Source organism: Macaca thibetana, chromosome 3, assembly GCF_024542745.1.
Source record: "Macaca thibetana thibetana isolate TM-01 chromosome 3, ASM2454274v1, whole genome shotgun sequence".
In the NCBI taxonomy this organism is placed as follows: domain Eukaryota; kingdom Metazoa; phylum Chordata; class Mammalia; order Primates; family Cercopithecidae; genus Macaca; species Macaca thibetana.
The window spans coordinates 100,486,689-100,510,345 of NC_065580.1; the positions used below are offsets into that span (position 1 = coordinate 100,486,689).

The 23,657-nt window shown below is 39.0% G+C and overlaps 1 protein-coding gene across 1 annotated transcript; it reads right to left on the reverse strand.

Annotated features, from left to right (window-relative positions):
• Positions 1 to 6,678: 6,678 nt before the first annotated feature.
• Positions 6,679 to 22,591, reverse strand: FKBP14 (FKBP prolyl isomerase 14). The gene is made up of 4 exons (XM_050783260.1): positions 21,664 to 22,591; positions 18,027 to 18,178; positions 14,365 to 14,492; positions 6,679 to 10,914 (listed from the first exon to the last, which is right to left on the reverse strand). Exons 1-4 carry the CDS (start codon positions 21,858 to 21,860, stop codon positions 10,756 to 10,758), a joined length of 636 nt encoding a protein of 211 aa, XP_050639217.1. The 5' UTR covers positions 21,861 to 22,591; the 3' UTR covers positions 6,679 to 10,755.
• Between the last annotated feature and the right edge of the window lie 1,066 nt (positions 22,592 to 23,657).

The following is a 23,657-nucleotide window of genomic DNA, read 5'->3' on the forward strand; positions in this document are numbered from 1 at the left end:
ACAAAAATCCCCAGTGATTCCATATATGAAATTTCTCTGACTCTAGAGAAAGAATATTTTGTTTGAGGCATCCTTGTATTTTCCATGAACCATGGAAAAACTAGTATTAGTTTATTTCATGTCAGATGAATCACCTGACTTTAAGAGAATTGGGAATAATCTAGATACATGAAAATATTTTAGTATTTAAATTCCTGATTATTTTTCACTTTCCTTTTCATGGACTTTCTACCCTTAATCATAAACCTAGCCCTGGGTTTTTACTATTTTTATTATATCCCTTGTACTGCTGGTTCTAGATCCTGTAGAGCTGCAATCAGTGTCTTGTTCACCTTTGAATTTCAAAAAGCACCTATCATATTAAAATAAAAATTAAAGGTGGAAATTATCTTACCATCAAATGAATTTATCAGATAATCTGTTTAGCCTTACCCTGTATACAAAGAAGGGACTGAGTTTTAAGAAGTACTAGACAGGCCGGGCGCGGTGGCTCATGCCTGTAATCCCAGCACTTTTGGAGACCGAGAGGGGCAGATCACGAGGTCAGGAGATCAAGACTATCCTGGCCAACACGGTGAAACCCCGTCTCTACTAAAAATACAAAAAATTAGCCGGCCTGGTGGCGGGTGCCTGTAGTCCCAGCTACTCGGGAGGCTGAGGCAGGAGAATGGCGTGAACCAGGGAGGCGGAGCTTGCAGTGAGACGAGATCACGCCATTGCACTCCAGCCTGGGTGACAGAGCGGACTCCGTCTCAAAAAAAAAAAAAAAAAAAAAAAAAAAAGAAGTACTAGACAATGTCCAGACTAGGCAAATCCATAGAGAAAGTAGACTGGTGATTGCTTAGGGCTGGGGAAGTAAGGGAAGGTGAGGAGTAACTGCTAATGGGCACGGGCATGTCTTTTTGAGGTGATGAAATGTTCTAACAGTAATTGTGTTGATGGTTGCACAACTCTGAATATACCAAAATTTATTGAACTGTAAAAAAAAATGTACTACATATTAACTTTAAAAAAATAAAATAACCCCACCCCCTAAAAAAGAAATATTAGATAACCATTGAACACTCACTAGCTGAGGAAAACAGGTAAGAAGTAAAGAGTTAACAGTTTTGAAGATATTATTGCCATAGCAATAAAGCATTAGGAAAAAAAATCCAAGGAGTGAGTTGATTTACTGCACAGTCTTAATGTAAGAATCAATTAACTTTAGTAGGCTGCTTAGTTTTCTTTAAAGATTATGATACAAAACCAAAAACCTTGACTATTATTGTATGTGGCAAGGAAAGTACATGGCATTTTGTAAAAGATTATATACCTTATAAAACTTAGCCAAAATAATATAAGGAAAAACTTAAGTGAATATTCTCAGGGAACTATTGATATAAAGACACCAGGAGAGAACAATTATAATCTGGGGAAATTTGACAACTCCAAATGGGAATTTCATTGCAAGACGTTTTTTAAACTTTTCCCTATTTTCCTATAAGTACAATGCTGTTTCTTATTTAAAGGCACATCACCTTGTATTTGTACTACTATTCCTTTCGGTTAGTCTATTAAGTCTAATTATATTTAACTACTAAAGAACCACTTTAAAAATCTGGAATGTCTTAATATATTTTGCAAAAAAATAGCTACATAACAATTTCAGCAGATAGGACCGTAATAGAAGACGATCACCAATATGTGGTTGAATGTTATAATATCCTAGTCTCTTCATGAGAGGTAAAAATTAAATTGAGTTATATTAACATAAAATACATTTTGGCAGAATAAGTCCAAAAAATGAATGAGAAAATGCTACATGAAATTGGAACTAAGCCCCAGTGGGTCCCTTCATCCTTATTTCATTCTTTATAATAGTGAAAACTGTTTCTCAATACCTCAATTTACTTTGTGCATGGAATTGTTTTTACTACAATTGTTTACTAGAGAGGAAATTGTCCTACTGCAGTGCGGAATTTTGAATTAATTAAATAACTTATAAATTCCCAGAAATCCCCAAGTGGGATATAATTTAACTGTTACTAGACAAGGGGATCCACTTTACTGTGGATTTTTAGAGTAAAATCTCAGCAAATATCTCATGTCATTTGTTTTTAGATGATCATAAAACAAAATTGATGTTAATCTAGCTCACAGGCACTTAGACTGGTTTTATAGATTATGGGCTGACTCATACTCACTATAGCCATCCATTTTATACCAGCGGCTTCATTAGCACTTCAGGAGGACAGATGACTGGGAAACAAAGGAATCCACAGTATGCTACATGGTGCACATTTCCCAGAGTCTTCCAACTGTTTTTATCCTTTTACTTAAGTATGTCAAAATGAGCTACTTTATTCCCACGTTGAAGGGAGGAAAAGATTATCCCTAGTTTTAAATGGAGAACTGTTAGGAAATTTTACTTAAATTATGAGTGAAACACAGAAACATGGGCAAAGTACAGAATGACAGACACCAAATGCACAAAAAGAAATTTAACTGCATGGCAAAGACAAGTTTTCACAGAGGGGTACCATGTACTAGAGAGAACATTTCAATTACTATCTTTGGTACAAAATTACACAGTGTATATACACAGTATCTACTATATATATGACATACACATACTATATGGACATACACACATATATATACATATATATTTAGGATAGTCTTTTTTTTTTTTTTTTTTTTTTTTTTTTTAAGATCGGGGTCTCCCTGTTACCCAGGCTGAAGTGCAATGCTGTGATCATAGCTCACTTCAGCCTCAAACTCCTGGGCTCAAGCAATCTTCCCGTCTCAGTCTCCTGAGTAGCTGGGACTACACACATACTCCATGATGCCTGACTAATTTTTTAAATAATTTTTTGTAAAGATGGGATCTCACTATGTTGCAACGGCTGGTCTCAAACTCCTGAGCTCAAGTGATTCTCCTGCCTCGGCCTCCCAAAGTGTTGGGATTACAGGCGTGAGCCACCATGGCTGGCTAGAAGAGTCATTTATTTTTTTCCTAAATCTGCTTGTACATTCTTCTACAGGGGTATGTTGCAGATAATTCTGAAAAAAATATATATAGAAGAGTAATTTTAGGGAAGTTCAGTGCTCTTTTCCTTCTTCTGGTAGGGAAGATGTTCACAAAAATGTATTTATTGACCATTAACTTTTTGCCGTAATAATTCAATCATAAAAAAAATAGTTTTTTTTGTTGTTGTTGTTGTTTTTGAGACAGAGTCTCAGTCTGTCATCAGGCTGGAGTGCAGTGGTGCGATCTCGGCTCACTGCAATCTCTGCCTCCTGAATTCAAGCAATTCTCCTCCCTCAGTCTCCCAAGTAGCTGGGACTACAGGCACGCACCACCACACCCAGCTTATTTTTGTATTTGTAGTAGAGACCGGGTTTCACCATGTTGGCCAGATGGTCTCGATCTCTTGACCTCGTGGTCTGCCTGCCTCGGCCTCCCAAAGTGCTGGGATTACAGGTGTCAGCCACTGCACCCAGCCCATAAAAGAATTCTAACCCTGGGGAGGATGGTATCTCTACACAACTTATCTTTTGGCCTTTATACTCATTTTGAGGCACAATTAGTTGCCCCAATGCACAATGCTTTCTGGAATACATAAAAGAATGTTCATAGAAAATACAAATATAGGAGACTGTATTTACAAGGGCAGGGAACTAGTGAAGTTATCTGTCCCTCAAATTCAGGTTTTTGGACCACCTGCGTCAGGGTCATCAGCAAGCATGTTAAAATGCAGATTCAGGCCCAGCGTGATGGCTCACACCTGTAATCCCAGGACTTTGGGAGGCTGAGGTGGGTGGGGGAATCACTTGAGGTCAAGAGTTTGAAACCAGTCTGGCCAACATGGTGAAACCTGGACTCTACTAAAAATACAAAAATTAGCCAGGCAGGCTGGCATGCACCTTTAGTCCCAGCTACTTGGGAGGCTGAGGCAGGAGAATCACTTGAACCTGGGAGGCATATGTTGCAGTGAGCTGAGATCGTGCCACTGCACTCTAGCCTGGGTGACAAAGCAGGACTCTGTCTCAACAACAACAAAAACTGCAGATTCACAGACCCAATCCAATAATTAATGAGAATCTCTGGGGATTCAGGAGTCTGCACTTTTAATACATCCCATGTGATTCTGCCGTGCACTAAAATGTGAATCACTGCTACTTTTCTGCAACCTTTAAGAAGAACTAAGGTGTGCGTCTCATTTTACTTGTGGACAGAGCCCTGACAGCAATGTTTGCTACGGCCTCCTTCTGCAGTTAGCCTAAAGTAAGGAGCTGGAGGTAGACGAGGCAAAGGTAAAGGAGACCAAAACAGCATTTTAAAGAAAAAATCATTTATCTTCAAACAGGCTTCAAACCCAAGGTAAGAATGTATGGATTTCATTGTACTAAAGGGAATACACAAACCCTACTAAAAAGAATGCTGGCCAGGCACAGTGGCTCACGCCTATAATCCCAGCACTTTCGGAGGCTGAGGTGGGCAGATCATCTGAGTTCAGGTGTTCGAGACCAACCTGACCAACATGGTGAAACCCCATCTCTACTAAAAATACAAAAATTAGCTGGGTGTGTTGGCATGTGTCTGTAGTCCCAGCTACTCAGAAGACTGAGGTGGGAAGATCACTTGAACCTGGGAGGTTGCAGTGAGCTGAGATTAAAAAAAAAAAAAGAAAGAAAAAGAAAGAATACTGAGGATATTAAGAGACAGAAGTACTGGCTGGGCGCGGTGGCTCACGCCTGTAATCCCAGCACTTTGGGAGGCCGAGGCTGGCAGATCACGAGGTCAGGAGATCAACACCATGCTGGCTAACATGGTGAAACCCCGTCTCTACTAAAAATACAAAAAATTAGCCGGGCATGGTGGTGGGCACCTGTAGTCCCAGCTGCTTGGGAGGCTGAGGCGGGAGAATGGTGTGAACCCAGGAGGCGGAGCTTGCAGTGAGCCACGATCGCGCCATTGCACTCCAGCCTGGGCGACAGAGTGAGACTCTGTCTCAAAAAATAAAAAATAAAAAAAAAGAATGCTAAGGATATTAAGAGACAGAAGTACTAGAAGTACTATAATAGTAATGCATAGTAATGCTTTTAAATGAGCATATAAGTTTATAATCATTTAGATATCTTAGATTTCAATTTAAGGTAAAATGGGCAAGAAACAAAAAACAAAAATTCTTATGTCCAAGTGCTCTGCATCTCTGGAAAAGAAGTTCTTTTTTATTTTCCTAGGGTTATTATTATAATGCTAATTTACTTTTTTCATTTTTTGTTTCTCCCTGCATCTGATAGTGCTCTTTTTTTTTTTTTTTTTTTTTTTTTTTTTGAGATGGAGTCTTGCTCTGCTACCCATGCTGGAATGAAGTAGCACAATTTTGGCTCACTGCAACCTCCACCTCCCAGGTTCAAATGATTCTCCTGCCTCAGCCTCCCTAGTAGCTGGGATTACATTTGTGTACCATCATGCCTGGCTAATTTTTGCATTTTTAATACAGATGAGGTTTCACCATGTTGACCAGGTCGGTCTCGAACACCTGACCTCAAGTGATCCCCCACTTCAGCGTCCCAAAGTGCTGGGAGTACAGGCATGAGCCACCACACTCAGCCTATAATTTACCTTTTTAATAAAAAGGTAACAGAATATATTTTCCCATAACATGCCACCAAATTCCTTTTTCTCCTTTTGCAATTTCCAAACAACACTGAGAAATCACCTATATATACACAGTTCAACGGGGGGAGATAGCATGCTGACCTCCACATAGCATCAGAAATATAAGCGATAGGCTGGGCACGGTGGCTTACACCTGTAATCCCAGCACTTTGGGAGGCTGAGGCAGGTGGATTACCTGAGGTCGGGAGTTCAAGACCAGCCTGACCAACATGGAGAAACCCTGTCTGTACTTAAAAAAAAAAAAAAAAAAAAAAAAAAATTAGCTGGGCATGGTGGTGCATGCCTGTAATCCCAGCTACTCTGGAGGCTGAGGCAGGAGAATCTCTTGAACCTGGGAGGCGGAGGTTGTGGTCAGCCGAGATCGCGCCACTGGACTCCAGCCTGGGCAACAAGAGTGAAACTCTGTCTCAACAACAACAACAAAAGAAAAAAGAAAAAGAAAGAAATATAAGCAATATCCCGCACATCATTAACAATATAAAAACTACAAATTCATTTCCACAAGGACATATCCAAATGGCTAGATTCTTCATCTGAATCAAAAATCACTGTTTCTTGTTATTTTCATGGCAACCCCGCATTTCGTTTAATCACAGAGGGTATTTTATAGCGCTGATTTACGCAGTAGGCATAAATCATTGTGTCCACCTGCTACACACGATAAAACCCTAAACCAAAACAACAGTGACAATAACCATCACCCTCCCTCCTCCCCCTCAAGAAACCAAAAACACTTTCTTCAGTGCTAAGAATTAACTATTAACTATCATGCTAAAGGTCAAGACTTAATGCATATTTCAAAGCAACTTAAATCAAACCACAGCTTTTCTTACAAATATACCTATACAGAGCAGATAATCAGAGGCACGTTCAAAGTGTCGCTGTACCCCTCTCCTTCCACTACCTGTCCATCTTCCTCACTTTTGGTATAAAATTTAGAATAATAGGTAAGAAAATCAATACAACTACTGAGGAAATTGGTGTTGAAGAATTTTTCACAAAATCAGTTATTTCCCAAATAAATTTTATTTTGAAAAGAATATCACAATATAGTCATGTAAATTTAAATATGGCACATTGAGCAGTATTGACGCAAATTATACAGTCATGGCACAACACGTTTTGGTCAACGTACCATATATATATGATGATGGCCCCACAGATTATAATGGAGTTGAAAAATTCCTGTCACCTGCTAGGGACGTCTTGATCCTGACCCTGCATAGACCTAGGCTAGTGTGTTTGTCTTGGTTTTTGACCAAAAAGTTTAAAAATTCAAAATTTAAATATATAAAAGCTTATATAATAAGGATATAAAGAAAATATTCTTGTACAGCTGTACAATGTGTTTTAAGCTACGTTATTACTAGAAGAGTCCAAAAATTGTTTTTAAATAAAAGTTTCTAAACTAGAAAATTTACAGTAAGCTTAGTTTTTTATTATTTCTATAAAAATTGTAGAAAAAAAATTTTTTTTTTGAGACAGTCTTGCTCTTCTGTTGCCCAGGTTAGAGTTGCACTGTTTTGATCTTGGCTCACTACAACCTCTGCCTACTGGATTCAAGCATTTCTCTTGCCTCAGCCTCTCAATTAGCTGGGACTACATGCATGTACCACCACACCTGGCTAATTATTGTATTTTTAATAGAGATGGGGTTTAGCCATGCTGGCCTCGCTGGTCCCAAACTCATGACCTCAAGTGATCCACCCACCTCGGCCTCCCATAATGCTGGGATTATAGGCATGAGGCACCACCACCAATCAGAAGAAAAACATTTCTTATAAATTTAGTGTCGCCTAAGTGTACAGTGTTTATAAAGTCTACAGTAGTGTACAGTAATGTCCTAGGCCTTTACATTCACTCACCACTAATTCATCCAGAGCAACTTCCAGTCAGCTCCATTAGTAAGTGCCCTATACAGGTATACTATATATATATATATATATTTTTTTTTTTTTTTTTTTTTTTTTGAGATGGGTTGTCACTCTGTCACCCAGGCTGGAGCGCAGTGGTATGATCATGGCTCACTGCAGCTTTGACCTCCCCAGGCTCAGATGATCCTCCAACCTCAGTTTTTGTACTTTTAGTAGAGACGGTGTTTCGCCATGTTGCCCAGGCTGGTTTTGAGCTTCTGGGATCAAGCAATCCACCTGCCTCAGCCTCCCAAAGTGCTAGGATTACAGGCATGAACGACTGCACCTGACCAGATTTTTTACAAAATCTTTTATACCATATTGTTATAGTATCTTTTCTATGATTAGATATGTTTGGATAAGCAGACACTTGCCATTGTGTTATAATTACCTACAAGATTCAGAACAGCAACATGCTGTAGCCTAGGAGAATTGGCTATATACATATTCTACATGTGTAGCAGGCTGCACTATCTAGGTTTGTGTAAGTATACTCTATGATGTTCCCACAACAATGAAATAACCTAATTAGACATTTCTCAGAGTGCGTCTCCATCGTTAAGCGAGGTATGACTATACATGTGAAGTCACAGTTCATGTCTGATCATTCCCACTAACAGAAGGTGCAAAGGTACAGTGAAACCAAAAAAAACAGGTAACTTAAAAACCAAAACTTGTGCATATGTTTTCATTTTATACTTGTGTCCAAATGTTTAGATGAGAACTGATACAAATTCACAGGTTTTTAAAAATGCTGCCTGAATAATCAAAACTCTTTTTACTTTTCTTGCCCTACTATAGATAGCATCAGTAATGTTTTTGCAGAGTAGCACCGTAGGACAAACTACTCTCTCTCCTCCCGTCATAGAGTATAAGGCTGTCTGTATTATGGCTTAAAACATTAGCAATGACTTAATAGTTTTTAACACACAGCTGATTTTGTTGGAGAAAAGTGTTACAGTATAGTCTTGTTAAGAACTTTATGTTTTACTGAGGAAAACATCAATATATAATCAGTGAAAGTGGTCTACATATGATGTAATAATTGTTCATAATTCTTTTTAAACAACAAATGGGGGTAAATAGGAATGAAAGAAGTAAAACACATCTGGAACTTCGTGTTGTTCAGGGTTTTTGAGGCAATTCAGAGCTAACTGCAAGATTATGCTATGAATCTGGAGCCATTTCGATATAGTGAGAATTCTAATGTACCAGAAACAGGCAGAAAGCCATCTTCAGAGAATGAAGACTCAAAGATAAACAACGGAACAGCAAACTAAAGAGAGAATTAGGCACAAGGAAAAATTTCACTTTTTCATTAGTAGAGGGCAGTAGAAGACACTGAACTTGGGGACTGAATACTGATTACCACAGGTTAGTGCTAACCCTGGGCATAACAATCAATCTTTTTGAATGACAATTTCCTCATCTATAAATTAGGTATAGTGAGATCCACCAGCTTATTTTATGACTCAGAGCCATGAAAATCAAAGATAATAATGCACTTAATATCATTTTGTACACTATAAAGGGCTATTCTTAGAAAATGAAGATTTGATGACTTAAAAAAAAATTAAAGATAAAAGCCAATTTAAAATAAAATTATAATTTTTTTTTTTATTTTTTTAAGTCCAGGATAGGTATTTATTCAATAGTAGCTGCTGTAGGTCTGCTTAATTTTTCTTTTTTTTTTTTTTTTTGAGATGGAGTCTTGCTCTGTCACCCGGGCTGGAGTACAGTGGCACAATCTTGGCTCACCGCAACCTCCACCTCCCGGGTTCAAGCAAATCTCTTGTCTCAGCCTCCCAAGTAGCTGGGACTACAGGTGTGACTAATTTTTGTATTTTTAGTAGAGACGGGGTTTCACCATGTTGGCCAGGCTGGTCTTAAACTCCTGACCTCAAGAGATCCAGCCTCCTTGGCCTCCCAAAGTGCTGGGATTACAGGCATGAGCCACCACCCCCAGCCCACTTCAGTTTTTGATAAGACAGAAATGGGAAAATGTAGACTGGTTTACTACTTTATCTTACGATACAATGTTATTGTAGTATAATATACTATAGACTTAAATATACCATTAAAGAACCAGGAAGGATATTCCGCTAGCCTTAAGAAGTAAACATTGAATATAAATATAACTTTCTACCTCATCTATAACATATTGATAAATTTTATTACAAAGAAACTAACACATAAATGATTTGTCCTATTTATCATAATAGGACACCAATTACTAGGAGCCAAGCTTCATCAGCTTAAGTCCTAGGTAGCATGTCTCAATGCATACATATTTATATGTTATTAACCATGTTTTCTTTTTTTTTTTTTGAGACAGAGTGTCCAGGCTGGAGTGCAATGGCATGATCTCGTCTCACCGCAACCTCCGCCTCCAGGTTCACGTCATTCTGCTGCCTCAGCCTTCCTGAGTAGCTGGGATTACAGGCACGCATCACCATGCCTGGCTAATTTTGTATTTTCAGTAGAGACGGGGTTTCTCCATGTTGGTCAGGCTGTTCTCGAAATCCCGACCTTGGGTGATCCACCCGCCTCAGCCTCCCAAAGTGTTGGGATTACAGACGTGAGCCATTGCGCCTGGCTATTAACCTTGTTTCTAACTTCAGCATTGCACATCTCCTTAGTAAAGCAGTAGCCATTAACAAGTCAAGTCCAACCACCATTTTCCTCTGGTCCTCAAGCAGAGACTCAGAACCAGTTACAGATAAACTATTTCATTATAACATGAAAATAGCAAGCCTTGGGCTATTGCAAAAGGCTTTTCAAATGTTGACCTCTAACTTGGAGAAAATAGAGGGAAGCAGAAATATAGGGTGCTAATTTGTGCTATAACCTGGTCTCATGTCGTGGTATGTTCCCAGTTGCAACATTTTAAATTTACAAGTAAGAAAGTAAAACAAAGCTTCATATCTGTGAAAGTGAAAAATTGTCCAGAAGTCTTCTATTCAAAGACAAATTAGCTTTTTCTTCCCAATAACTTACCAGAAAGAAATAGGTACTTAGAAACCCTAAGGGGTTCTTTAAATAGGGGTCAGAAAAAATATATAAAAATAAAAAGCAAAGCAAGAAAGAACGTTGTTTAAAAATAAAATGTTCTTTAAAGATGACTGCCCTCTCTTGAAAGATGAGTGCTATATTAAATGGGTAGATGTATCTCTATAACTCATCGTGTTTATATGTAAATTCTCTGGCAGATATAAACCCATCTTTGTCTTCATCTTCTTTATCAAAAATATCCTCCACCAAAGCATCATGATGACTTTCATTCACCACCGCACCATGTTTTTCAAACTCCTTCTTTAAATATGCTTTAACCTACAAAATAACAGATCCCATTAATAACTTGGATTCATAAGATACCCACATTAAGCCAGTCAATATCACAGACATGGACTGTTATTATATTTAGTTAACTGAACTAAATTTAGTTCTAAATTTAGTTCAGTTAACTAAATATAATAACTTATTATAATAGTTAACTAAATATAATAACTTCTAAACAGCCATTTTATGACATAGTTCTAATGATAGTTAAAAAATTATAAGAAACTTTTTCCCTTAAAAAAACTGTTGCTAAACTGCTACAGTGGAGACACAAAATACTGCTCAAAGGCAGGGCCAGGTGTGGTGGCTCACGCCTGTTATCCCAGCACTTTGGGAGGCCCAAGTGGGAAGATCACTTGAGGTCAGGAGTTGGAGATCAGCCTGGCCAACATAATGAAACCCCATCTTCACTAAAAACACACAAAAATGGTTAGCCAGGTGTGGTTGCATGCATCTGTAATCCCAGTGGCACCATCTTGGCTCACTGCAACCTCTGCCTCCCAGGCTCAAGCAATCCTCCTACCTCAGCCTCACAGGTATCTGGGACTATAGGCATGCGCTACCACATCTGGTTAACTTTTATATTTTTTGTAGAGATGGGGTTTCACCATGTTGCCTAGGCTGGTCTTGAACTCCTGGGCTGAAGCAATTGACCTGCCTCAGCCTCCCAAAGTGCTGGGATTAGAAGCATGAGCCACTGCACCCCATGGACACTTCTCTTAAAACTAAATAGTGGCATCTTTGACTTGAATAAATGTCTGCAAGTAGTGGGTCTTCTGGGTTTGGTTATGATCATGCCACACTGATTAAGTCTAATCACAACCTTCCAATCTCAGAAAGTCAGGCCTGATAAGTGCCTAGACTACAATTTTCCATTTTCATTTTTTTTTCTTTTCTTTTTTTTTTTGAAGTGGAGTCTCGCTCTGTCACGCAGGCTGGAGTACAGTGGTGCGATCTCGGCCCACTGCAACCTCCAACTCCCAGGTTCAAGCGATTCACCTGCCTCAGCCTCCCTAGTAGCTGGGATTACAGGCACCTGCCACCATGCCTGGCTAATTTTTGTATTTTTAGTAGAAGACAGGGTTTCACCATGTTGGCCAGGCTGGTCTCGAACTCCTGACCTCAGAAGATCTGCTTGCCTCGGCCTCCCAAAGTTCTGGGATTACAGGTGTGAGCCACCATGCCCGGTATCCATTTTCATTTCATTCAGATATTTAAAAATATAAATATTGTTTTCAATTTCCCACAAGATTCACCACAATGCAAATCAGCCTACATTTTCAGTTTTAATCACATCGCCTCTCTTCCTTCTGTTTAGACCAGCAATTTCAAATCCTCTCTCCCCCAGCTTTCAAGAAGTACACATATAGTATATATTTATTTTTAAGTTAAAGTGATTTAATGCAGTTTTTTAAAAAAGGGGTGGGGGAGAGATGAAACTCTATGGATTAATGTAGAATGTATTTCTAGGATATATTGTGTGAATAAAGCAAAATGACAAAACAGTATGTATAGTTTGCTACCTTTTGTATAAGAAAGGGGGAAATAAGAGTATATTTGGATTTGCAGAAAGAAACATTGGAAGGATATATTAGAAACTAATAAAACTGAGCCGGATGCAGTGGTACATGCCTGTACATAGCAACACTTCATCTCTACAAAAAAAAAAAAAAAAAAAAACAGAAAGAAAGAAAAAAGTAATTAATAAAACTGGATGTGGGAACAATAGAATAGAAGAGGATGTGGGTAGGAGAAAGACTTTTAAAAATATGTAAATAATAGGCCGGGTGCGCTAGCTCAGGCCTGTAATCCCAGCACTTTGGGAGGCCGAGGCAGGCAGATCACAAGTTCAGGAGCTCGAAACCATCGTGGCCAACATGGTGAAACCCCATCTCTACTAAAAATACAACAATTAGCTGGTTGTGGTGGCGTGCACCTGTAGTCCCAGCTACCTGGGAGGCTGAGGCAGAAGAATCGCTTGAACCTGGGAGGTGGAGGTTGCAGTGAGCTGAGATCACCCCACTGCAATCCAGCCTGGTAACACAGCGAGACTGTCTAAAAAAAAAATGTAAATAATAGAAACAAAGTCTTCCTATGTTGGCCAGGTTGGTCTTGAAGTCTTGGCCTCAAGCAATCTTCCTGCCTCAGCCTTCCAAAGTGCTAGGATTACAAGTGTGAGCCACCTCGCCCAGCCAAGACTTTTAAATAAATGTCTTTCTGCTGGGCACGGTGGTTCACATCTGTAATCCCAGCACTTTGGAAGGCCAAGGTGGGGGGATCACGAGGTCAGGAGTTCGAGACCAGCCTAGCCAACACCGTGAAACCCCCATCTCTACTAAAAATACAAAAATTAGCTGGGTATGGTGGTGCAGCTACTTGGGAGGCTGAGGCAGGAGAATTGCTTGAACCTGGGAGGCGGAGGTTGCAGTGAGCTGAGATTTTGCCACTGCACTCTAGCCTGGGCAACAGAGCAAGACTCCGTCTCAGGAAATACATAAATATCTTTTTGTTTTGAACCATCTGACTTGTTATATATTCAAAATTATTTAATGAAAGGGAATTAAAATTTATCTTGGATGGAAGAAAAAGTCATATGACTGGTAACACTATGAGGTGTTATAAATTTAGTGGCTGTGGATCATGAACCCCTGGTTCGTAACAATTTGGCTTATTCAAGACTTAATCATTTCCTGGCCATTAGAATGAATTTGATCAAAGCATAGAAAGGGACTTGATATCTGACCAGTCAGGACAGAATGGAATATGAGTAGATAAAAAACAGGGATAAATATCTCCCTCCACTTCTTTCCCTACAGCAGCCAGACTAAGACAGGTTATGTGTAACAATGGCCGAATTATAAGGAGAAGCCTCTTTTTCCTTTCTCTTTACCCAAAGGCTCAGACTTTGATGGGGCTGGAGCCCTGCTGTGTAAAACCCAGGCTGGGGTCTCCTTTATCTGGGGCAACCTGAACAAAACTGAGCAGGTAAGTTGCTTGCTGTTAATTGCTAGGAAAACACTACAAGATGTATTTAACAGCCAGTCTACAGTTTTAACAGAAACTGTCCACATGAGATATTTCTCAGGACAGCTAGCTTCTTATACAGTAACTCCAGATGGAAACAGTCTTGGCAAAATGGTTTTTTCAAAGAGCGAAGGGTAAGAATAAGATACAGTGAACCCTAAGCACTGGGAAGAAAAAAAGCAAACGATTGAACGGTGCTTTTTAAGTCTTAATATATTTCTCTCCAAAACAATGATTTATTATGAAAAAGTCCACTTTCAAAGCATCAGTATTTTAAGAAAACTTATAAATAAATGTTATCTAAATAAAAGTAAATTTTAAATATACACATATTTAAAAAGTGAGTTACAGAAACAAAACAAAACCCCAAACAACCAAAGAAGAGCAGAAAGAGGAGTAGGAAGAAGGGAAGGTCACCTCATCTTTAGAGAGTTTCCAGTCATCATTAAGATCCATTTCTTGGAATGATTCATGGGATCTTGGTCCATTTCGAATCTCCAGGAGATCAATATTAAATATCAGTGTACTTTCTGGGGGAATTTTACCTGACATGAGGAGAGAAGGCAGAAAGTTTTAAAAGAGCCAAAAGTTTTAATAATAGAAAATTTATGGTAATGAACAAAGTATTTTTTTTAACTGAATTAAAGAGCCTTCCTAAGATTGTCATATATGATGAAAATTATGTATATTATATTTTACTCAAATAGAATAGAGTAAAAGAAGAAATAATATAAACTAGCAAAGCAAAAGCATTCTATCTTTGGCTTAGCAATTAAAATGTAAATACACACACAATGCATATATATATATACACATAGAGATGTACCTAATGGCTTGGGTATTAAATTTCTAATATAATTAATATATATTGTATGTGAAGAAGGACTTAAAGGGTTTTAGATAATTCGGAGTTAAGTATATTATAAGTAATAAACTAACTTTTTGGTCAGAAAGTCCTGACCTAGAAATACATATAGTATTGCCATTTCTACCACTGGAAGGCATTTCTACCTATATAATTGAGTGAGCTCTGGTGTCACACTGTCTGAGACTGAAGTTTACATTTGCCCATCTCTAAGCCTCAATTTCTTCATCTATAAAATGCAGATAATAAATTTCCTACCTCAAGAGTCTGTTGGGAGGATAAAGGGAGAAAAATCCATGCAAAATACTTAGCATTAAGCTTGACAAATAGTAAACTCTCAATACATGTTACTGAGGTATAATTTTCTCACAGGCTTTAAAAATAATGCAGGAAGGTTTAACAATTTCAGAAAGTTAGGAAACACTACCTCAGACATAGAACATTATATATATGTTGAAGACATTTCATGGGACGGGAGAAATTAAAATGAATTTCTGAGAAGGGAGACTAAAAATCTTTAAAAGTGAAAAGAGCTTTGTTAAAATCCCAGGAACCTAAAACAAACGAACACCCATCTGTGGAGTATGGACAATTGTTTTCCTCAAACTTGTTTCCTTATAACTATATTTAACATACAGGTCTGAGTAAACATGTTAAATATTTCTTAGTCGTCCTCCCCCCATCCCACATATTTCCATGAAAGGGCATTCATAAATTCCAAAGAGAAGACTTATAAAGTGTCCTGAAGCTTACCATTTCAGATCTAGACAGAGATGCGACACGCGCTAGGTTGCTGATAAAACTGGTATCTTTCCAAAAGAGGCATGCAAGCATGTACTAAAAGACTACAAAATTAGTGTTAAATACAGATTAGAAAAATTAGTTTCATGGCATTCAGTTTGAAGGAAATGACTCAAATTTAGATCTCTACTTATTGTGAAGTAAACTTGAGTTAAATATAGTATGAGAAAGAGTAATGGACGAAAACAACATACAGTAGTCCCCCCTTGGGTATGTCCCAAGAACCGCATTGGATGCCTGAAACCGTGGATAGTACCAAACCCTATATATACAATGCTTTTTCCTATACATGCATATCTGTGATAAAGTTTAATTTATAAAATAGTCACAGTAACAGATTAAACATAATAAAATAGAACAATTACAACAACATATCACAAGAAAAGTTATGTGAATGTGATCTGTCTCTCATTCTCAAAATACCTTAATATTTTCAGACTGCAGTTGACCACAGGTAACTAAAACTGTAGAAAGTGAAACCACAGGTAAAGGGGGACTACTGTATATAAATACTAAAGGTGAGATAATAAAGATAAAATGAAAAAATTCTCAGTATCAGAAAAAATTTTCTACATACTTGGTTTTCTTCTCTAAAGAGGATTATAACTAAAAGAAGAATTGAAATTGGTTAGTAAATCTTATCCTATGAACAAGATTTATATAGATTTGTATATTTTGGAATACATAATGCTTCCCATATGGCATCTATTTTCCTTCTCAGGAAATGGGCTGGGAATCCTGACTCCTCACTTTGTCAGTGGTTAACCTAAGACTTCAGGATGCTATGAAGTCTGTATTTATACTGTATCAGAGTGGTTGTCTGGTTCTGATGACTACTTAAACTTTTTTTTCTTCATTACGTAAGGAATACATGCTCCTTGTAGAGCATGTACTTGGATGATAAAACCAGAAATAAATATGATTCCCAGTATCACAGTCCATTCTTAACATTCTTATTTCCTTGTGATTAACTATGTATATGTACTTTTTCCTATATTTACTATCACATTATATATACTATAGCTTTATTTTCTACTTTTATATATAACACTGTATCTCACACATTTCAGATATAATTTTTAAACTCTTTGGAAATGGCATTTTAAATAACTGGGCCATATTTTATTTAGCTAAATTCTTATCAATATACCACTTAGGACGGTTCCAATTTTTTGCTTAGAAACAATGCAATGATGGATATCCCTGTTCACAAATTTTTTCCTGATATCTAATTATTCCCTTAGGTTTGAAGGAATTATAGAATAAATGCATATAGACATCTTCAGACCTCTTTTTTTTTTTTTTTTTTTTTTTTGAGACAGAGTCTCACTCTATCCCCCAGGCTGGAGTACAGTGGCATGTTCTTGGCTCATTGCAACCTCTGTCTCCTATGTTCAAGCAATTCTTCTGCCTCAGGCTCCTAAGTAACTGGGATTATAGGGGCACGCCACCATGTTCAGCTAATTTTGTATTTTTACTAGAGACAGGGTTTCACCATGTTGGCCAGGTTGGTCTTGAACTCCTGACCTCAAGTGATCCATCCTCCTTGGCCTCCCAAAGTGTTGGGATTACAGGCGTGAGCCACCATGCCTGGCCCAGGCCTCTTGATATATATCACAAAGCAGCTCTTTGGAAAGTTGCAGGGGTTCTCACTTGAATACCAGTATATATGTCTGCCCTGAAAAACTAGCACAAAAGCTATCCGGACCAGTTAGCCAGCTTGCTTCTGCTTTGTGACACAGGGAGAATTAAATTCATTTCATGTCGCTCTATGATTTTTAAAAAAATACATTATTAAAAGCTTTATAAATAAATTTTAAAATGGCAATTAAAAGAACTCCCAGTTTGCTGTGAGAGACTTAATATTTGTGAAGTACAACCCATATACAACCCACATCTAAAATGTATTCAATACTTTAATAATCTATATAATAAAAATAACCTATTTCACAGGTTCAACTCATCCAAACACTTATGTTAAGGGATCTTTCTTTCTGCATTGTTACAGTAAATTGGTGAGTTTCAGTTTGGGAAGATGAGAACGTTCTGAAGATGGATAATGGTGATGGTTCCACGATAATGTGAATATATTTAATGCCACTGAACTGTGTACTTAAAAATGGTTCAAATGAAAAATTTTATGTATATTTTATCACAATTAAAACCTACCATATTGGTGAACAGTATTAATAGAGCTCAATATTCTTTTTTTATTGTTAGTATAGTTGCCCATTTAGACATTAAACAAACTGGCCATTTCAATTGATAATCAAGACATAATACAGTTGCTAAAGGAATACATGCCCCTATTAACTTCTAGGGGAAAAAAAAAAGTTGTAGTGACTCTAACTTATGTCTCCTAATCCAGAGACCAACTCTAGTGCTATAGTAAGAAATACAGAAATACTATTACCTTTTCCTTCTTTTCCATAGCCCAGAGCAGGAGGAATGATGAGCTTTCTCTTCTCTCCTACACACATTCCTTTCAAGCCCTGGTCCCAACCTTTGAGAGCCTCCAGGATGCCCAGGGTAAACCAAATGGGTTGACCATTGTTATGTTTGTGACTATGATAGAAAGAAAACACATTACAACTCCTTACTAATTCTAAAAATATTTCTTTAGTGCATTTTCCCACCAGTAAGTGGTTAAGTTTATTAGTTTAAAATTTAATAAATACAGCTATTCTGTATTTGCACACATACACACACCTCCAAGTCAAGTTTATAGGAATTCAATTCACTGCGCATCTTTCTTGATGCAAATTTCACATACTTGACTGGGCTTAAGAAAGACAGAGGAAATAAAAACAATTAACAACCATTTGAACATTTGTCGTATACCAGGAATTATTCTAAATTTTATTTTATGTTTTGCCTCTGAACCCTTACAATAAGCTTATAATGTAAGAACCATTACTACCCCATTGTACAGATAAGGAAACACAGGTTAAGTGTTCCAGTCTTTAAACCTAACTCCGAAGTTCAAGGTCTTAACCACAAAGTTATGTTGTCCCAGGAAGGCCACTAGGTTGTAGAACAGGGAGAAAATAATGGAAAAATGGCTGAGTTTGGGAAGGAGATTGAAAGGCTAAGGAGAATTTACTGCCAACATATGTGGGTCCATATGCACACAAATATGGAGAGTGAGAAGCACAGTGTCTTACATACTGCTACAAACTTTCCTTAGCTGCGGCCTGCTGATGGCTCTGATGAGTAGAAAAGGCTGCTTTTCATCCCTAAATCCCCACTCAGACCCTACCCCGGTTTCCTCCTCAGGGGTCTATAGTGGGGCTATATAGGAAAGTCTGGAAGAGTAGCCCCTCAAGGACTGGTGTATTAGTCCATTTTCCTACTGCTATGAAAAAATATTCAAGACTGGGTAATTTATAAAGTAAAGGAGGTTTAATGGACTTGCAGTTCCACATGGCTGGGGAGGTCTCACAATCATGGCGGAAGGCAAAGGAGGAGCAAAGGCATGTCTTATATGGTAGCAGGCAAGAATGAGTTTGCAGAGGAACTGCCTTTTATAAAACCATCAGATCTCGTGAGACTTACTTACTATCACAAGGAGGACAGAATGGGAAAAACCTGCCCTCATGATTCAGTTACTTCCCATCAGGTCCCTCCCACAACATGTGGGGATTACGAGAGCTACAATTTAAGATGAGAATTGGGTGGGGACACAGTCGAACCACATCAACTGGGGAGGAGGGAAATAGGATGTCCTGGATCATAAGCTGAAGAGAGTCTAGCCTAGGAAAACCAACCTGCCGAACTAAATACAGGGGGGCTTGAGGGCTGAGTAATGCCTGATCCCTACTTAGCTCCCTTTCAGCGCAATAAGGAAAATATTCTATTCAAGGATATCTTGTAGGTAAGAAAAAGAAGTCACTGTACTAGGCTTCATGATTACTAAATCTCGGTAATGCCATTTTTTCCTGTAATTTTGCCCAATGATCAAAGAACAAAATGCCAACTGTAGAAAATTAGGGAAGGCTAGAAATGAAAAAAGCAGGAAACATTCTACTACTCATTACTGACTACAATTTTAGCACAGTTCTTGTTAGGGCTAAGCAATTTACCCCATAGGTTATGGTTCTAGAGATGGCAAACGTGCTTACAAACTGATCATTTGATGGTATTTCTTTTTCTTCAGAGCAGAGTCTCGCTCTGTTGCTCAGGCTGGAGTGCAGTGGTGCATTCTCGGCTCACTGCAGCCTCCACCTCCCAGGTTCAAGTGATTCTCCCGCCTCAGCCTCCTGAGTAGCTGGGACTACATGTGTGTGCCACCACATCCAGCTAATTTTTGTATTTTTGGTAGAGAAGGGGTTTCACCATGTTGGCCAGGATGGTCTTGAACTCCTGACCTCACGATCCGCCCACCTCGGCCTCCCAAAGTGCTGGGATTACAGGCGTGAGCCACTGCGCCCGGCCCATTTGATGGTATTTCTTCATGATGTTTACAGTTAGCAGCTTCTGACCATTTACATGGAGGCTGCATGATAACAGTCCCCTCATCAGGTATTAGAACTTAGTAGCAAACTACTAAATAATATTCCATGGCTACCACCAAAGTCAGCCCAGGTTTTTGGTTCAGAGATCTGAAAGAAGTCAGGCTGAGTCTAAAAGAGATCAGACTAAAAATAACAATGTAACTGAATATTCAAAATGCAAATCACATCATTTAATGTTGGCTGTGGCATTCACCTAGTTGACAAGAATAAAGGGCCGTTGAGAATTCTAAGGCAAGCCATGTTTCTGGAACTTTTTCCCAGGGCTAACAGTTCAGAGAAGAGCCCCATTCATTTCCCCAACCCTCAAGAGAGACCAGATCTGAATGCCCAGTAAAGGCAGTTTATTAGAAAACTAGGCCGAGGATGGGCTATGAAGATTCACTGTTTTAATTCATGTTATTCCCTCTACGTACAACATCCTTCCTTCCCCACTTTCCCCCTGGAAACCTCCACTCATCTTCCAAGGCTCACTTCAATTACGGTCTCTGGGAATTTTTTCCCTTTCCCCACCCCCATGGAGCATAACTACTTCCAGGTGCAGTTACGCTTTGCTGGCACTTTGAATATTCTGTACCCTGTATCACTTGCATTATTTACTTGTCTTCCTCCCACCTGTAGATGGTATACTGTTAGAGGACAAGAACCTGCTTCTAGCCATCTTTGCGTCTCCAGGACCAGACTTGTGACCATTCAATAAGAGTTTGATAGATGGACAGATTAATGAATAGATGAAGATGATTAGAAGCCAAAATTTCTGAATCTCCCTAGCACCCAGAACATGGCTTAACATCAAGGAAATGCTCACTAAATACTTTCATAATGGAATGAATGGAACCGATGCCTAATTGAAAATCATTAGGCTGTAAACCATTTCCATGTTCCAATTTCTTCATTTATAGAACAGAAATGATAGTGTAACCACCTGAAAATCCTTCACCTAAACTTCCAAAACCACACCCACCTCATGAATGAAGTGTGACTCTCTAGAAAGAAGCAAATGACTGAAATCATGGTCCTGTGCCTTGACCAAAATTTCATCCATCAGAACAAAAGTAGGTCAGTGAAACGGCATTAGTATATCCTTCAACAGGCAAATAAGTGATTGTGTAGTTTGCTTTTGAAGTCGCTGTGAAGTTTTAGGTGAACATCACCTACACCACATTAAAAATGGAATCAAGTCATTTTCTCTAAGAAATGGAGTTTGAAATATGAGCATTCTTTAGGGCTTTTTCTACTTATTGCCCAATTATACACCCAGATATATTTCTGCAATATTTCAAAGATTCTAGTTCTAATTTTTATCATAAAAAAAACTGACAGCCTTTTCCAGACCACATGTTTCCAGTAAGACCTTCAAAGGCCTCGCTCGCTACATAAAACTGGCTTTAAACAATTTCCTTTCCCAAAGAAGGAAATAAGATATTTCGGTTTTGTAAAAGAGGTAAAACCAGGTACAAGCCACCTTTCTTGCTGGAGAGCTGGCATAAGTGAGTGAATTCTTAATTATTATTTTACCTGCGGGGCATAATTACTTACGTGGAGTGAAATAAGGAGCCGTCCTTTTCTAAGTAGCCTTCATAGTGGACCAACATCAAATCCCCTCCTTTGGTCTTGCGATGGCAGATGAATGGCTTCTGGAGAACTTCAATTTTCACTTCTGGTTCAGGGATCAGAGCCCCAATCAAAGAAGTGACGAACAGCATCAAGACTGCGTTGCACAAGACAAGTCTCATGTTGCTGAAGCAGGGAAGAAGTCCCTACAAAAACAGCGAAAGGGCCCTCAACTTCATAGATTTAAGAACGTAGTTCAAGGCTTAGGGACAACGGCTTCAGGCAAGTTTAGGACTCCCCCCTTCTTAGAAGACGTGGCACATTTACTACCAACTACTTTCTCAGGGGGCGCGAACCCACCTTTAAAGAGTTAAGCCCAAATGAGGGCCTGATTGGCTCTTATGACATGGCCGCCTGGGAATAGCGGCCTTCCATTGGCTGTTGGTGCTGTCCTTCAGGAAGCTCTCAAGCCAATGACGCTGCAACGATGGAATTTACAGCCCGGTTGAGCCGGGCAGCTGCCAAGCGGCGGATCATCCAGTGTGGTCCTAGAGCCCGGGGGTTTTCAGAATTCAACCCACGTGGATTTTGGGAGAGTGGTGGGGCGCAGACATAACCGGAAACTCCTCCGGCTGATTTATCTCTTTGAAGAGCCCCGCTGAGAGACGTAGGAAGAGTCCCGGGGCCTTATGAAACAGTCGGGGTTCCAGGAAAGTCTCGTTTACTCTCGCCGTTGGAGAGCGGTCCTCCAAGATGCCACGATCCTAGGATTTTGCTATTGCTCGTAAACTGTAAAGACTGACATAGTGCTTTAGGAATCACAAAGCGCGTTCCTGTTGCATGAACCTCGCTACAACCAGTAAGGCAGGTTCTTTTTTTCCCATTAAAAAGAGAAGTAAATTTAGACCAGGAGAGATTAACTGTCCTGCTTAAGGTTATTTGGCCCAGAAGCAGATGAGCTCTGCCTTCAAACCAGGTCTGATTCATTCCACAGCACCACGTCATGTTATGGCTGCTAATAATTTATTCCTTAAGTTACCTTAGAGGGTAAATAATGAGTTACGACTTGCAGACTTCCGCTTTAAAGAAGAAATGGTAATCATGGCTACGAATTACACAGTCTCATCTTAGTTTACATTTTCTAGTTTTCTATTTTTCGCCTAAGTTCAAAAGCAATGCATGTTCATTGTAGTCAATTTGGAAGAAATTGGAAAGCACTAAAGTAGGATTTCCAGATAAAATTGGGGAGTCGAATTAAATTGGAATTTCAGATACATAACGAATAATTGTTTTGCATTTTTATTTACTAAATCAGGCAACTTTACACTAAAGAAAAAGAAAGCTCGTCGGTACCACCACCAGCCGCAAATAATCCTCTTAATATTTTGGTGCATGCTTCTGTAACATATACCTAAAGCGATTTAAATCGTATTGTACTCTTTTCTCACCTTCTCTTTCCACTTAATCTGTAGTTAACATTTTTTTCTGGTCAAATATCCTTAGCACAGTGCATTTCCGCACTCTATGTGCATAGGAATCCTCCTGGAGATCTTGTTTAAAATGCAGATTTTGATTCTGGAGGTCTGGGGTGGGTGCAAGATTCTGCATTTCTAACAAGCTCTTTCTTAGGTGATGTCAATGCTCCGAGTCAGTAGACCAACACTTCCAGTAGCAAGACCTTAGAGTCTGGACAACACCTGTTTACACTGGCCTCATAGTATTCTACCCTGAAATTCCAATCATCTCTTTACGCCCTATTATCGGCTACCTCAAAGTGTGTGAGATCAATTAGGCAGCTTTGGAAAAAGAACACAGGGGGTATCGTGAGAGGTCACGTAGACCCCCAAACGTCAGGCACCCTTTACAGTCAGAACTGTGCTCCACACTTGTCTCAGGGGCGTTCCTCCTCCCATCGCCTAGTCACCCGTCCGCGTCTCAGGACTCAATTTCCCTGCGTGCCTTGCCCACAAAGTCCGCCC

What these genes read in the sequence shown, in the direction of transcription:
- FKBP14 (XM_050783260.1), bottom strand. Translation starts at nt 21,860, where the DNA reads ATGAGACTTGTCTTGTGCAACGCAGTCTTGATGCTGTTCGTCACTTCT. An exon ending in GGCTCCTTATTTCACTCCAC is followed by an intron (nt 18,179 to 21,663) that starts GTAAGTAATTAT and finishes TTTCTATCATAG; the next exon opens with TCACAAACATAACAATGGTC. An exon ending in GGAAACTCTCTAAAGATGAG is followed by an intron (nt 10,915 to 14,364) that starts GTGACCTTCCCT and finishes GTTATTTTGTAG; the next exon opens with GTTAAAGCATATTTAAAGAA.